The following is a 15,682-nucleotide window of genomic DNA, read 5'->3' on the forward strand; positions in this document are numbered from 1 at the left end:
TTGCGAGTTCAGAATAAAGGGCGAATCGCGGAGCCGGAGATGGTGCGCTCCCCCACCCCCCTCCTTTGTTTCTGACTCGCCGAGGGTGAAGAAGACAGACCTAAACCCAGCCGGAGAGAGCGGCTCCCGGGGCGGGGGTAGGGGGGTGGAGAGGGCGCGGGACCCACGGTCGCACCTGCGGCCGGAGCGGGGGGTGGAGCGGGAGACAGCGACCCGCCCGACCTGCCCCGACCGCCCGCGGAGGCGGCGGGAACGGATAATGGAGAGAGATCTAGCAAGACCGAGAGAACCTAGATCGAGATGGTCTCCCTCCCAAAGGCGAAACAAAAACAAGAGCGGGAGGTGGGAGGGCGCTCGCCTGACGGAGAACCGGCACCTGGAATTCACACTCGCTGGGTGGTGGAGATAGTGGCCTGGGTAGGTCAGGTGTTGGGGAAAAGTTTTCTGTGCCCTGAGGAGGGGGGTATGGATGGGTAGGGGCGCGCGGGGTGAGTGGAGTTCGTATTAATCCACATTGCTACCAGTTTGCAAAGCTTCAGGCCTTCTTTGAGCCTCCTAATACGAAGTGGACATACGTGTGATCTCCATTGCACATGGAGAAGAGTGAGACTCGAGATGGCCCAGGGATATGCAGACACACGCGGTAAGTACTGGCGGGAGTACATTTCTCCGTCTCCAAAGCCATTGTCTAGAGTACCATGTGGCTTTAAATATAAGCTCCAGGTGAGGCTAAAACTTCCTTGCTGTCTCTTCCTGCTGTCCTCACCTGGAAGCACCCCATCCCAGTCCAGTGGAGGGAAGGGCTCTGTGCCCAGAGGATGCCCTGACTGGAGAGACCTCTGCTGATGCCTCCTACACCAGATCTGCCTCGGAGCTGACGGACCAACATCTTAGCTTCATTTTTTCCCAGTACATATTTAAGGGAAAGTGGGGAGTCAGGAAACCCAGGTTTGGGTACCAGTTTCATTTTCCCTACTTTGTGGCCTTTGGTCAAGTCACTGAATATATATTTTTTTAATTTAAATTTTAGATTTTATTTATTTGAGAGAGAGAGAGAGAGGAGCAGAGGGAGAGGGACAAGCAGACTCCACACTGAGCGCAGGGCCCCATGCGGGGCTCCATCACCCACCCCGAGATCATGACCTGAGCCGAAACTCAGAGTCGGCCATTTAACCCACTGAGCCACCCACGCACCCCAAGTCACTGAATTTCGTCAGGACTCTGTTCCTCAATATATTAAAAGGTGAGGGATGAACTGCCAATTCTATCAACAAGGAAAGGTAGGGGAATATAGGAGATGACCTGTGAAAGTCCTATGAAAATCCGCAAGTATTGCCCTCTAGCGCTAATAATTGAATGATAATAAGCTAACAGAAACATTGCCTGCCATATGGTAGACATGCAGTAACCACAAAATGAATACAAATCCCTGGCACACAAGAGCAGGGAAAACGAAGAACTTTTTTTTCTGGAGATGTCTCAAGATAAAAGAAAGTATTGACCAATTTTGTGGTTTCAGGAATGGGGCAGTCTTGGCTTTTTCTGGCATCTGTCAAATGAAGGAGGGGCTTTTCTCTTTCCCCAGTCCCCCCCTTTCCTCCTAATCCCAATGATATTCCTCTTAACCTCTTTTCATTTACCAGAGTAATTAATTCCTCTATTTTAGATTGATACAGACATTTATCATTTCAAAATGTTCTTATATATCATTTCTTTAAATCTTTAATGACACCTTGTGAGGTATACAGAATAAATATTATTCCCACTTGGAAACTGAGGAATTGGCATGGCAGGTCAATCCACTTGCCCAGGTTTACACAGCAAGTTACTAGGTAAATGGATTAGAATCCAGGTGTTCTGACTGCAGTCCACTGTTAAGGCTTTGTAGACACACACACACACACACACACACACACACACACACACACTCCTCTCCCCTTCCACCATCTCTGTTTCTCGTTCCCTGTTGAAAAAGTGCTTTAAAGGGAATCAGAAAATCCAGGGCATCTTCATAAATGAGGAAGCAAAATGTCCCAGTGTACTGGGGAGGAAAAAGTAGGAGGCATGCTCTTTTGAGGGCTTGCTGGCCAGGCGGATGAGAGCGGTTTGGATTTATAATTTAAATAGATTCTGGCTTATGAGAGACAAGTGATTCATGATTTGCCCCATCTTCCTCCTTTCTCCTTTGAAAAGTCAACGAATATTTGAGTGTCTGCTGTATGCAAGGTACTGGGGTCCTTGTGCTAGAGTTTTGTGGAACATTAGGCAGAGGGGAGGGTAAAATATCAGAACCCTCCCAAGTAATTTTCAGATTCCAGAACAAATGCATGTGGGCTGGAGAACCTTTCCTGCTTATTTGTTCCTGAAGATATTACATAAATCTTTGGATTTTTCTCTCACTAACCTGTACTGCTTCTCTGCCTCCTCTTACTCCCCTGCCCCTACCTCCCTTCGCTTTGCCTCCCGTGGTCGTTTTACTCACACCCCTCTCCCTGGGCCACACTCATCCCGGGCCTGTTCTTCAGCTGACTTCTCTCTCACCAGGTGAACCTCGTGGCACCTGAATTGAGATCTTTGACTTGGGGCTGTTTCCAAGGATCAATTCTTAAGTGAGAAATCTCAGAGTGAGAATTTACCGGTGCTTTTTTTTTTTAACACATTGTCACAGCACTGTCTCCTCAGTGAGCTTGATACCATGATATACACAAGCCACAAAGACGACTCAAGCCAATTTCTCTCTTTTGGTGGAGCGAAGATACCGGGAGGACTTGTGATGGGGTGACCTCCCTAACGGCATCATTGTGGGTAAGACGCAACTGCCAGCAACTTTATTCTTCACTTGACTGTTTTATAAGCCACTCCCTATAAGGGAGGAAGAAAGGAGCTATCAGCGATAGGACTGGTGAGTTGCTGCTTGCAAGTTTACTGGGCAAAACTTGCTGTCCAAACGGTTAGCTAAAAACAGTGTCTTGGCTTTGTAGAGTAAATGGAACATTTGATGAGGGCCTTTCAATCTATGGGAGAGAGTCATTAAAAGCACATGAGACTTCAAGGAAAATGCTATATTTAAAGGGTAAAAATAAAGGGCCACTAATAATGTAATCAGCTCTGTAAATCTTGAAAACGTAAGTCTTTGGGGCATCTGGGTGACTCATTTGGCTAAGCACTGGACTCTTGACTGGGGCTCAGGTGATGATCTCAGGGTTGAGAAATCGTGCCCTGAGTTGGGCTCTGTGCACTGGGCATGGAGTCTGCTTGGGATGCTCTCCCCAACCCCCACAACTCACGTGTGAACATGCCAGGTTGTCTCTAAAAAGAATATTAAAAAAATATTAAAAAAATGTATGTAATGGGCGCTTAGATGGCTCAGTCATTAGGTGTCTGCCTTCGGCTCAGGTCATGATCCTAGGGTCCTGGATTCAAGTCCTGTATCAGGCTCCCTGCTCAGCGGGAAGCCTGCTTCTCCCTCTCCCACTCTCCCTGCTTGTGCTCTCTCCCCCATTGTGTCTCTGTCAAATAAATAAATAAAATATTTTTTAAAATGTATGTAAGTCTTTGGTCCTTAATAAAGAAATGCCAACTTAAAAAAAAAGGTATTTATTTATTTGACAGAGAGAGAGAGAGAGCACAAGTAGGGGAGTGGCAGGCAGAGGGAGAGGGACAATCAGGTTCTCCGCCAAGCAGGGAGCCCAATGCGGGACTTGATCCCAGGACCGTGGGATCATGACCTGAGCTAAAGGCAGCTGCTTAACTGACTGAGTCACCCAGGTGCCCCAGAAATGCCACCTTCTGGCATCAAACATCCTGAAGGTAAGGCTCACTTTTTACACTTCTTGGTATCCTTAGTTAAGAAGGCGCAATGGAAGAAGGCAAATAATAGGAGGAATGGTTTAAGAAAAGTCTTTGTTCTTTTTTTTTTTTTTTTGTTAAGATTTATTTTAGAGAGAGTGAGTGAGAGAGGGCGTGTGTGGGGGCAGGGGCGGAGGGAGAGGCAGAGAACCTTAAGCAGACTCCTCGTGTGGGGAGCACAAAGCGGGGCTTGATGCCTTGACCCTGAGATCATGACCTGAGCTGAAATCAAAGAGTTGGTTGCTTAACTGACTGAGCTACCCGGGCACCCCAAGGAGTCTGTTCTTTTTCTTTTTTTTTAAAGATTTTATTTATTTGTTAGAGAGAGAGGACAAGCAGAGGGAGCAGCAAGCAGAGCAGGCAAAGGGAGGAACAGGCTCCTTGCTGAGCAGGGAACCTAATGTGGGACCTGATCCCAGGACCCTTGGATTACGACTTGAGCCAAAGGCAGCCGCCTAACCGAGCCATCCAGGTGTCCCAGAGAAGTCTCTGTTCTTGTTCTTCTTACTCCAAGAGGAAGGGAGGCACACATAATCCTGCTTGGAAGGAGGTTTCTGTTTTTTGAAAAAACTACATGACTCATAAAATGCTGCAATTAAAATAATATCTCCCCAAATGAAGGCAGGGAAAAATTTTAAATGTACCTAAAGTGACCCACAAAGAGAAAAAAAAAAGGAAAGGAATTTAGATCTTACCTCTTAGCTATAATATGACAAAGTCTTAGGGCTTCACATGAGTGTGACTTAAATCACAAAGGGAGAGGGAATGGGGAAAAGGGAGATGGCTAGAAAGGCCTTTATTTTTTCCCTTATTTCTTGAGCTGCTGATTAGTGCAGTGGGAGAGTTGATAGGAATCTGATCTTTCTGTATACTGATTTTGTATCCCCAGGTTGGAGACAGGAATCAATCTTACTGTCTATTATTAGTGTTTGCAATGTTCTAAGTGCTTTATATATATTTTCTAATCCTTATAATCCTATGAGGAAGGTACTTTATTACTCTCATTTTTTAAAAAGATTTTTGAGAGAGAGACAGAGAGTGGACAAGTGGGGAGAGGAGCAAAGGGAGAGGGAGAGAGAAGCAGACTCCCCAGTAAGCACGGAGCCCAACATGGGGTTCAGTTTCAAGACCCTGAGATCATGACTTGTGCTGAAATCAAGAGTCGGGAGCTTAACTGACTGAGCCCCTCCAGGTATATTACCCTTATTTTACAGATGAGGACAGTGAGCCACAGGGAGACTAAACAGCATTCTCAAAGCCTGACAACTGTGACAGATTTGAACTTAGGCTGTCTGTGGCTACCGAATATTTTATGTTCAACATCAAAGAAAGTAAAAAAAATATATGAAAGGCTTACAGAAGACCAGGGAGGGATTGTGCTATGCTGTCTTTGCTATGATTTGAGGATGGCATAACTTCCTGGCATTAGTGACATCCCCACAACCACTGCTTTCAAGAGAATCGAAATTGACACCAGAATTTACCATTTGCTTTGACATACCTTAAATATCCTTTGGATGGAAGCAGTGCCTTCTCTATGTCTGGAGTAAAGCCAACTCATCCTTCATCTCATGAATTCCCATAAATAGTTATTAACCCCAAAGAGATAAAAACTTGTATCTTTTCACAAAATGGATTTTTTATTGTAGTCATACATGGTTTCTCAGTGCCACAGAAAACTGCAATGGAACAATTTTTGGGTGTTTTTTTTACAGAAACATGATGAGTTTTCAAAAAAATGAAGTGTGCAGGAATGTGGTTAATGAAAAGTAAAAGGGGTCAAGAGAAGAGAGGATGCATAGCGTGAGCATCAAATGATTATTTTTTTAAACTCCTCTGAGCTCTGATAACCCTTTTCTCAAGTAAGATCCCAACAAAATTCATCAGAAACTGAAGTGATTGTGCTGTCAAATACAAGGAATACCTCTGTTTATCTGATAAGGAAACCACGAGAAAAGTGGGCTGGGGCACAGACTTATTCTCAGCTCATCACTGGGAGTCTTGGTGTCTGTGTCAACCATCCACGAATTAGCAGGCTACTTGGAGTTGGGTTAGAACGATAAGCACAAAATCCAAGGCTCTTCTCCAACACCTGTGGTCAGCGGGGAAAGCCTGTGGCGACGCCAGTGGGGAAGTCACGCCATTCTCTTCACCTCGCCGTCACCATCTCATCTTCTGCTCGCTGACCTCGATGTTACCTGAGAGCTCTCCCTGCTTTGGCTGTGCAGTCCAGAAGCCAGAACTTCCTCTAGGAAACTGAGCAGTAGATTGGAGGTTACTCAAAGGAAAAAAAAAGCATCTCCAAAAATAGATTATCTTGCACATGACAGAGAAGTGAATGAAGGATATGATGATTAGTATTCAAGAGGTACTGGTCTGATCTGTGGGTGCAGAAGAGAAGCATCAGTTGAACACTCAAACTTGTGGACTAGAAGGAACGCCCATTAGTGCTCTTCCCCAAGCTTCTCCCTGTTTTTTAGCACTAAACCTGTAAGATGTTAAGACTGAGATTTCCAGGGGGCGCCTGGGTGGCTCAGTGGGTTAAAGCCTCTGCCTTCAGCTCGGGTCATGATCCCAGGGTCCTGGGATTGAGCCCCGCATCGGGCTCTCTGCTTGGCAGGGAGCTGCTTCCTCTCTCTCTCTCTCTCTCTCTGCCTGCCTCTCTGCCTACTTGTGATCTCTGTCTGTCAAATAAATAAATAAATAAAATCTTAAAAAAAAAAAAAGACTGAGATTTCCAGTTTGAAATTTCTAGTTAGGACCCCAAGTTTTGAAAAATTTATCTATCTATCCATCTACCTATCTATTTTAGAGAGAGAGAGAGCACAAGTGGGGAGAATAGAAGGGAAGAAAAGGAAGGGGGAAAAATCTCAATTAGACTCCACACTGAACACAGAGCCTGACACAGGGCTGAATCTCACGACTCTGAGACCATGACCTGAGCTGAAATCAAAAGTCGGATGCTTCGGATGCCTGGGTGGCTCAGTCGTTAATTGTCTGCTTTTGGCTCAGGTCATGATCCCAGGGTCCTAGGATCAAGTCCTGCATCAGGCTCCCTGCTCTGTGGGAAGCCTGCTTCTCTCTCCCACTCCCCCTGCTTGTATTCCCTCTTTCACTGTCTCTTTCAAATAAATAAAATCTTGAAGGAAAAAAAAAAAAAGTCAGACACTTCACCAACTGAGCCCCCCAGGTGCCCTGGGACCCAGAATTTTTTTTTTTCCTTTTTATTAATTTTTTCAGCGTAACAGTATTCATTCTTTTTGCACAACACCCAGTGCTCCATGCAAAACGTGCCCTCCCCATCACCCACCACCTGTTCCCCCAACCTCCCACCCCTGACCCTTCAAAACCCTCAGGTTGTTTTTCAGAGTCCATAGTCTCTTATGGTTCGCCTCCCCTCCCCAATGTCCATAGCCCGCTCCCCCTCTCCCAATCCCACCTCCCCCCAGCAACCCCCAGTTTGTTTTGTGAGATTAAGAGTCATTTATGGTTTGTCTCCCTCCCAATCCCATCTTGTTTCATTGATTCTTCTCCTATCCCCCTACCCCCCCATGTTGCTTCTCCATGTCCTCATATCAGGGAGATCATATGATAGTTGTCTTTCTCCGATTGACTTATTTCACTAAGCATGATACGCTCTAGTTCCATCCACGTCGTCGCAAATGGCAAGATTTCATTTCTTTTGATGGCTGCATAGTATTCCATTGTGTATATATACCACATCTTCTTGATCCATTCATCTGTTGATGGACATCTAGGTTCTTTCCATAGTCTGGCTATTGTAGACATTGCTGCTATAAACATTCGGGTACACGTGCCCCTTCGGATCACTATGTTTGTATCTTTAGGGTAAATACCCAGTAGTGCAATTGCTGGGGACCCAGAATTTTTAAGGGCAAGGCTGCCGAATTACCTGAAAACCGTGTTACATCAACACCTCTTGTTTGACTCTTAAAATGGCCTTAGAACATGGACTGTGCCTCTAGTCTCCTCCTTAGTGCCTCTAGTCTCCTTAGCTGGGGGACTCTGCAAAGTGGCACCAGAATTGATTTTCTAAAACACAGATGGTATCCTATTGTGTACTTTCACCTCGTCAGCTTGAAAACCTTACTTTTGCTTATGGAATACTGTACAGATTAAAATTCAAGGCCCTTCATAATGTATCCTCATAATTAACTAACACTTGTATTTATTTTGTTCCTGATAACTGTATTAAGCCACATGTGTATGTGTATAAGTATGTGTGAACAAGATGCTATTATCCTCATTTGAAAGATGATGGAACCAAGCTATAGGGGTGAAGTGACTTGCCAAGTTCACTGCAGCCAGGAAGTGGCTCAGCTGGGCTTCAAGCTCAGGCTTTGGAACCTGTGCCTTGGGTACCATGCACGCTGCTGCTCGCTCGTCTGGCTCCACTTCCCACCAGGTCGCCCAGCAGCGCCCAGCCACTTGCTCTCCCCCAAACACCTCCTAAGCTTTCCCCGCTGTATGCTGTGCTCTTAAGTCCTGTGTCTGAAATGACAGACACCCCTTCTCTGTCTGACGAAATCCTTTTTATCCTTTAAGGCAAGGATTCAAAGTCACCTTTTCTGTGAAGCCTTCTCAAACTCCTTCAGGCTGGTAGGATCCCTCCCATCCCTGCAACTCTCTTTGTTGTTCCAGCATTTTAGCTCTGTGTTCTTACTCCTCAGGTCCTCTCCCTGTTACTGTCCACTGCACTAGGCTGTGAGCTGCTTATGGCAGGTCTAGGACTTCAGCTTGGATCTCCAGGGCTTAGCACATAGGCTGATATCTAGTAGGGCCCCAATAATGGCATCCTAAATAAATGAACTCATTAAAATAGCTACCATTAAGCATCCAACTCTTGGTTTCAGCTCAGGTCATGACCTCGTGGTCGTGGGATTGAGCCCTGAGTTGGGCTCTGTGCTCAGCTTGGAGTCTGCTTCAGATTCTCTCCCCCTCCTGCTTGCTCACACACTCTCTCTCTCTCTCTCTCAAATAAATAAATAAAATCTTAAATAGCTACATGTTGGCCAGAGAGCCTTCGCTTTGATACAGGAGTCTGGGGGCAGTGCAGTAAATGTCACTCTGGGGAGACAGGTCTGTAGCAGAGGGCTGGAGGGATGACCAGGTACCTTATCATTACTATTGTTTCACACTTTTAGATCTGGTAGATTCTGGACTTAGAGGACTTAAATTCCAAACTTCTTTGCAAAAGAAAAAAAGATGATGAAGTAGAGGGAAAGGAGTAGGAGTGAAATTTATTTATTTCCCTACTGAAATCCAGGCACTTCTGTGTGGCCCGGTTTTTGGCCAGTTGGATTGGAGACACTTCAAGGGCAGAAAACAAGTATCAGGGAATGACGGAGCATTGCTTTCTTGAGAGAGAACACAAAGAAGTCTCCGACTGGTGACTTACAGTAACAAATGTGCTGGGAAGCCCTACGGGAATTTACCAGGTGATTTCTGCTTCACTTCAGACTCTGCAACCAGTGCAAAGAAAAGAAGTAACTTCACTGAAATTATACTTCAAGATCCTCCTCTGTGTGTCAACAAGACCCCGCATTCTTGATGGCAAAGAGAAAATACTATTTATATTTGCCAAGTCTGATTTTGTTTCTGAGGGCCATTGTGACTTTTTAAAAAGTATCTATTTGAGGACTTTGATGAGTCACTGCAGAATGCTTTAAAAATTATGGGCGAGGAACATATTGGTATCTATACCCCAAATTTAGACTATGTTTAAAAACACAACAGCAGAAGAATGATTTTTGTTTTTTAGCTTTTTGGGGGGGGGCATATTGAGATTTATTTATTTATTTTAAATTCAATTAGCCAACATATAGTGCATCACTAGTTTTTTATGTAGTGTTCACTGATTCATTAATTGCATATAACACCCAGTGCTCATCACATCACATGCCCTCCTTCATGCCCATCATCCAGTTATCCCATCCCCCCTCCCCCTCCCCTTCCACAACCCTCCGTTTGTTTCCCAGAGTCAAGAGTCTCTCACAGTTTGTCTCCCTCTCTGATTTCTTCCCATTCAGTTTTCCCTCCCTTCCCCAATTCCTACCTTTAAAGGACTCTTAGGGATAGATACATAATCACAACTCAATGTGAGACAGCATATAAACGAACATGGTACCAGGAGCTAACGGAGGGGATTAATGCTACTGTTTGTCTTGGTTGTGGTGTCATCATTTCCAACTTTATGGAGAGAAGCAAGGTGGGCAGAAAAAAGCCCTGATTTTATTTTATTTATTTAGAGGTAGGGAGAAGCAGAAGGAAAGGGAGAGAATCTTAAGTAGGTGCCCACTCCGGAGCCTGAGGTGGGGATCGATCTCACAACCCTGAGATGATGACCAGAGCCAAAATCGAGAGTCTGTCACTTCACCAACTGAGCCACCCAGATGCCCCCAAAGTCCTGATTTTTAAAAGTCAACCTCAAGGGGCGTCTGGGTGGCTCAGTAGCTGAAGCAACTGACTCATGATTTTTGCTCAGGTCATGATCTCATGGGTCACAAGACTGATCTCGGTCTGGCCCTGTGCTCAGCGGGGTAGTCTGTTTGAGACTCTCTTCCCCTCCCTCTCCCCCTCCCCCAACTTGAACCCATGTCCCTGTACGCTCTCTCTCAAATATATAAATAAATCTTAAAAAAAAAAAAGTCAATCTCAAAAACTCTTACATCATGTATTCAAAAAAGAGGTTTTTCACTTTTCAGTCTTTGGTAAGGAACTAGGGATTAACACTTAAAGGATTTTAGGTTTTAATTACTAAAGTAATTGAGTTCAACAACTGTGCTCCTAAACAAAGCTATATAATTAGACAATTGATCTATCATCTATATCTTCCTCTTTTTTTCCACTATACTCCATAGATAGAAGTTATATGTGGGTTTTTTTTTTTAAGATTTTATTTATTTGAGAGAGAGAATGAGAGAGAGAGAGAGAGCGAGCATGAGAAGGGAGAGGGTCAGAGGGAGAAACAGACTCCCTGCTGAGCAGGGTACCCAATGTGGGACTCAATCCCAGGACCCTGGGATCATGACCTGAGCTGAAGGCAGTCACTTACCCAACTGAGCCACCCAGGTGCCCTATATGTGAGTTTCTTAATAAAAAAACCAAGGACACCAAAGAAAGCTAGAGTCAAATGTGAAGTGGTATAATGAAACAAAATTAATGGAATTTATAGGAAGCAGGAAACCAGAAAAAGACCTTCTGGAAAAAATGAGAAAAAAAAAAAAAAAAAAAAAAAAAACCAAACCCAAGTATTTGCCTTAATGGAGTAAAAATTTTCTAATTACAGCCAAACACTTAGCTGGAGATGCTGGAAGATAGGAGTGGGTGAGAGAGAAGGATACAATGGAACGTTTAATAGCCCAGAACACCGACAAGTCCTCTCAATTTCCACTGCTTCCAGCTGTCAGAGTTGCTACTGTGTCTCATACCTCTTTGCTTTTGTACATACTATTCCCTCGCCAGGAAGGCGGCCCCACCCCTTGGTACCTTATCTGAACTGTGCATCTGTTACAACTCAACTCTTACTTTAGCAATCCTCTAGGAATTCCTTTGTCTACATGTCTTTTTTTCACATTAAGTCTACAAGCTTTTTGAGGATACAAGTAATACATGAATGCATTGTTCTGGCAAAAGTTTTAAATAGTACACATAGAGCTCAAGTCTCCTGGATCTTTCTTCTCCTCATTGCTCTTTCCAGAGGTAACAATTTGATTAACACATATTTATTAACTTTGTACTATGTACCAGGCCCTGTTCTAGAAGCTGTGAATACAGCAAAAAGCAAAGTAAAAAAAAAAATTAATAAAAATAAAAATTCTTCCCTCATGGGATTTATATTCCAATGAAAGAAGGGGAAGATAAATGAAATTAATAAGTAAAATGCAATAACAACACACCAGTAATAATAATGGTGAGCTCATATCACTGTATGTGAGGTTCTCATGAGATAAAACTATCCCACTTTACAAAGGAAGTGAGGCTCAGAGAAGCCAAGGGCCAAGGTCTTACATCTTGAAAGTGACAGAGTCAAGATACAAACCGAGGTAATCTGGCTTCAGAGTTTGTTTTCCTAAGCATGACGTGGCACTGCCTCTCTATAGCACATGAGATGAAGAAAGTGCTATGCAAAGAGAGTTGGAGGTGGTGGTGGTGGTGTGAGATTTTGCGGTCAAGGAAGGCCTCACTGAGGTCAAGGAAGGCCTCACTGAGAAATTGACATCTGAGCCAAGACCTGAATGGAGCAAGGGAAGCTATCTGGGGGAAGGGCAAGTGCAAAGGGACTGAGGCCTGGTGTGTTCAGGGAACAGAGAGGAGGCTAGTGTGGCTGGAGTGAAGGTATGGGGTAGTAAGAGATAAGACCACAGATGTTAAGGAAGGGGATGGAGGAGAGCATGAAGATGAGATCACATGAGGCCTGGTAGCTTACTGTAAGGCTTCTGATTTTTACTTTTGAGTAAGACAGGTACCCCCGGAGGCTTCGGTGCAGAGATGAGACTGTAGGGTCAAAGGTGAGGCAGTTTTAACAATCCATGTGGGAAATGGTGGTGTTCTGGACCAGGACAGCAGTGGTTAGAGGGTTTCAGATTCTAGACGTATTTTGAAGGAAAGGATCGTTAAGATTTTCTGATGAATCATGATGTAGGTGTGAGAGAAAGAGGGGAGTCAAGAAACACCAAGGTTTTTGGCCTAAGCAGCTAGAAAGATGGATACGCAATGAACTAAGATGCAAAGTCTGAGGGAGGATCGTGTTTAGAAAGATGTATCAGAAGCCTGGTCTTGATCATGTTAAATATGGATAATTAGACATTCAAACAGAAGTGTCAAGTAGACAGCTGAATATACAAATCTGGAGTTTGGGGGAGAAGTTCAGACTAGAAACCGTGGTTCTTAATGGGGAGAGGTGCAAGAGAGATGTGATTTTATCCCCAGGGAACATCTGGCAGGGCCTGGGTACATTTCTGGTTGCTGTAACTGGTGGAATGCCACTGGCACCCACTGCCTAGACACCAGGGACGTTGCTGAACGTCCCACAAAGCACAGCACAGTTTACCACAACAAAGACTTATCTGGTCCCAAACACGAACAGTGCTGAGGCTGAAAAGCTCTGGATGAGAGATATAAATTTAGGAATCAGTAGCAGACAGATTTGAAAGCCATGAGCCTAGAAGAGATTGCCAAGGAAGTGGGTATAGATAGAGAAGAGAGGTGGTCTAAGGACAGAGTTCCAGGGATTCCAAAGATAGGCGAAATGAACCAAAGTGACAGAGAAGGAACAGCCAGTGAGGCAGGAAGACCAGGAGACTATTGTTTCTGGAAACTAAGAGATAAAGGTATTTCCAAGGGAAGAGACTGATCAAATGTTACTGACAGGTCAAGTAAAATGGGTGCTAAAAGTTAACTCTGGGTTTAGCCATGTGGAGGTCTCTGGGGGCCACAGTAAGAATATTCTGGAGAGTGATGGGGGTGAGAGCCTGAGCAGATTGAGACTTAAAAGACTATGTGGGTTCAAGAGAATATGTAAGGAGAGGAATCAGAGATAATGATTAGAAACCGTTCTTCAAGACTTTTGGCTACGAAAGAGAACACAGAAATGATACAGAACCTGGAAAGAGATAGGAGGCTAGTAGAGGGTTTTTAAAGGCGGGGGCGGGGGGGTGGGGGCAGTCAGTATGTTTCTATGCTTCTATGAATGATCCACTAGCGTGGGAAAAACTGAGGAAAGAGGAGTCAGTGTAGAGTGATATCCTGGAGTAGGTGAGGGATGAGACCTGGTGCCTAGGTGGGGGGCTGAGCTAGGCTAGGAACACTGGTCCCAGCAGATGGGACAGATGGCAGAGCGGGAAGTGGCAGTGAGAGCTTGGGGAGTTCTTTTCTAATGGCTTCACTTACCAGTTAATGTACATTTTAAAAAAAAGATTTTATTTATTTGACACAGAGAGAGAGATCACAAGTAGGTGGAGAGGCAGGTTGAGAGAGAGAGGATGAAGCAGGTTCCCCACTGAGCAGAGAGCCTGATGCGGGGCTCGATCCCAGGACCCTGGGATCATGACCTGAGCCGAAGGCAGAGGCTTTAACCCACTGAGCCACCCAGGCGCCCCAAGTTAATGTACATCTTGAGTAATATCTTTCTGATCTGTGTATCCGTAATAAAAAATAGATGCTAAATTTAGAGTTTGCTGAGTGAACACCTGAATCAGATTCATATTTCCATTTTATTTTATTTTATGTATTTGAGAGAGAGAGAGCGCACATGAATGAGAGAGCACAAGCAGGGGGAGTGGCAGAGGGAGAGGGAGAAGCAGACTTCTCACTGAGCAGGGAGCTGGAGGCAGGACATGATCCTGGGGCTTCAGGATCATGACCTGAGCTAAAGACAGATGCTTAACTGACTGAGCCACCCAGGCACCCCAGGTTCCTATTTTTTTTTAAAAAGTTAAGACCTCATCTTTTTTTTTTTTAAAGATTTTATTTTATTTATTTGACAGATAGAGATCACAAGTAGGGAGAGAGGCAGGCAGAGAGAGAGAGAGGAGGAAGCAGGCTCCCTGCCAAGCAGACAGCCCGATGCGGGGCTCGATCCCAGGACCCTGGGATCATGACCTGAGTGAAAGGCAGAGGCTTTAACCCACTGAGCCACCCAGGTGCCCCTTAAGACCTCATCTTAAATGTCACCTGTCATGCTAAACATTTCCTAAATATCCGACAGCAATTTTATCAGGAGCAAGGAAAACCATTGGCATTCAGCACGGACGTCTGAAACAGTAGGAATCTTATACACAGCTCTTCACTGTATATATGATTTACCCACAAAGAAATCCTCCTTATTCTGCAAATGTGCTGTTCCTCTTTTTTTTTTTTTTAACGTTCCTGTCCTCAATTTTGCTGTTCCTCAGCCCTGACTTCTCTTCCTATGGAAATCCAACTTATTCCTTAAGCTCTAGCTCAAATGCTGTCTCCTCTGTGAAGTATTTCCCAATTACTTTGCCTGAATTATTTCTTATTTAGGACATATTTTATTTAAGTTACATGCATTAACACTTCTCAAAATAAAAAAATATTTAAATTCAATTAATTAACATATAATGTATTATTAGTTTCAGAGGTAGAGGTCAGTGATTCATCAGTTGTATATAATACCCAGTGCTCATTACATCAGGTGTCTTCCTTAATGCCCACCACCCAGTTACCCTAGTTCTCCACCCTCCTCCCCTCCAGCAACCCTGTTTGTTTCCTAGAGTTGAGACTTTCTTATGGTTTGTCTCTGATTTCATCTTGCTTTATTCTTCCCTCTCTTCCCCTATGATATCTGTTTTGTTTTTTAAATTCCACATGAGTGAGATCTTGTCTTCCTCTGACTTATTTTCCTTAGCATAAGCACCCTTAGCACCCTCTAGTTCTAACCACATCATTATAAATGGCAAGATTTCCTTTTTTTGATGGCTGAGCAATATTCCACTGTGTGTGTGTATGTGTGTGTATACCACATCTTCTTTATCCATTCATCTGCTGATGGACATCTAGACTCTTTCCATAGTTTGGCTATTGTGGACCTTGCTGCTATAAACACTGGGTGCAGGTGCCCCTTCGGATCACTGCATTTGTATCTTTGGGGTAAATACCCAGTAACACTTCTCAAATTTTTGTACCTGAAAACCCCTAACAACAGAAGAGAATGAATTTGTTATTATTTTTTAAATAGGCTCCATGTCCAATGTGAGGCTTGAACTCATGATCCTGAGATCAAGAGCCACGTGCTCTGCCAGCTGAGCCAGCCAGGGGCCCCTGAATTTATTAGCCTCCAGGGTACAGT

General features: G+C 44.3%; 1 protein-coding gene and 1 long non-coding RNA gene across 2 annotated transcripts in view; one reads left to right on the forward strand and one right to left on the reverse strand.

Annotated features, from left to right (window-relative positions):
- The first annotated feature begins 186 nt into the window (after positions 1–186).
- Positions 187–3,312, forward strand: LOC123938550. The gene is made up of 3 exons (XR_006817734.1): positions 187–417; positions 525–643; positions 2,669–3,312. It is a non-coding gene; the product is annotated as an uncharacterized LOC123938550 (long non-coding RNA).
- Positions 3,313–5,466: 2,154 nt separating this feature from the next.
- The window catches only part of VPS45 (vacuolar protein sorting 45 homolog), a 70,902-nt gene continuing 60,686 nt past the window's right edge, over positions 5,467–15,682 (reverse strand). The window contains exon 15 of the mRNA XM_046000009.1: positions 5,467–6,105. Coding sequence (XP_045855965.1) covers positions 6,018–6,105 — 88 coding nt within the window. The 3' untranslated portion in view covers positions 5,467–6,017. The remainder of the gene's footprint in view (positions 6,106–15,682) is intronic.

The sequence above is a fragment of the Meles meles genome, chromosome 1 (assembly GCF_922984935.1).
Source record: "Meles meles chromosome 1, mMelMel3.1 paternal haplotype, whole genome shotgun sequence".
Taxonomy (NCBI): Eukaryota; Metazoa; Chordata; class Mammalia; order Carnivora; family Mustelidae; genus Meles; species Meles meles.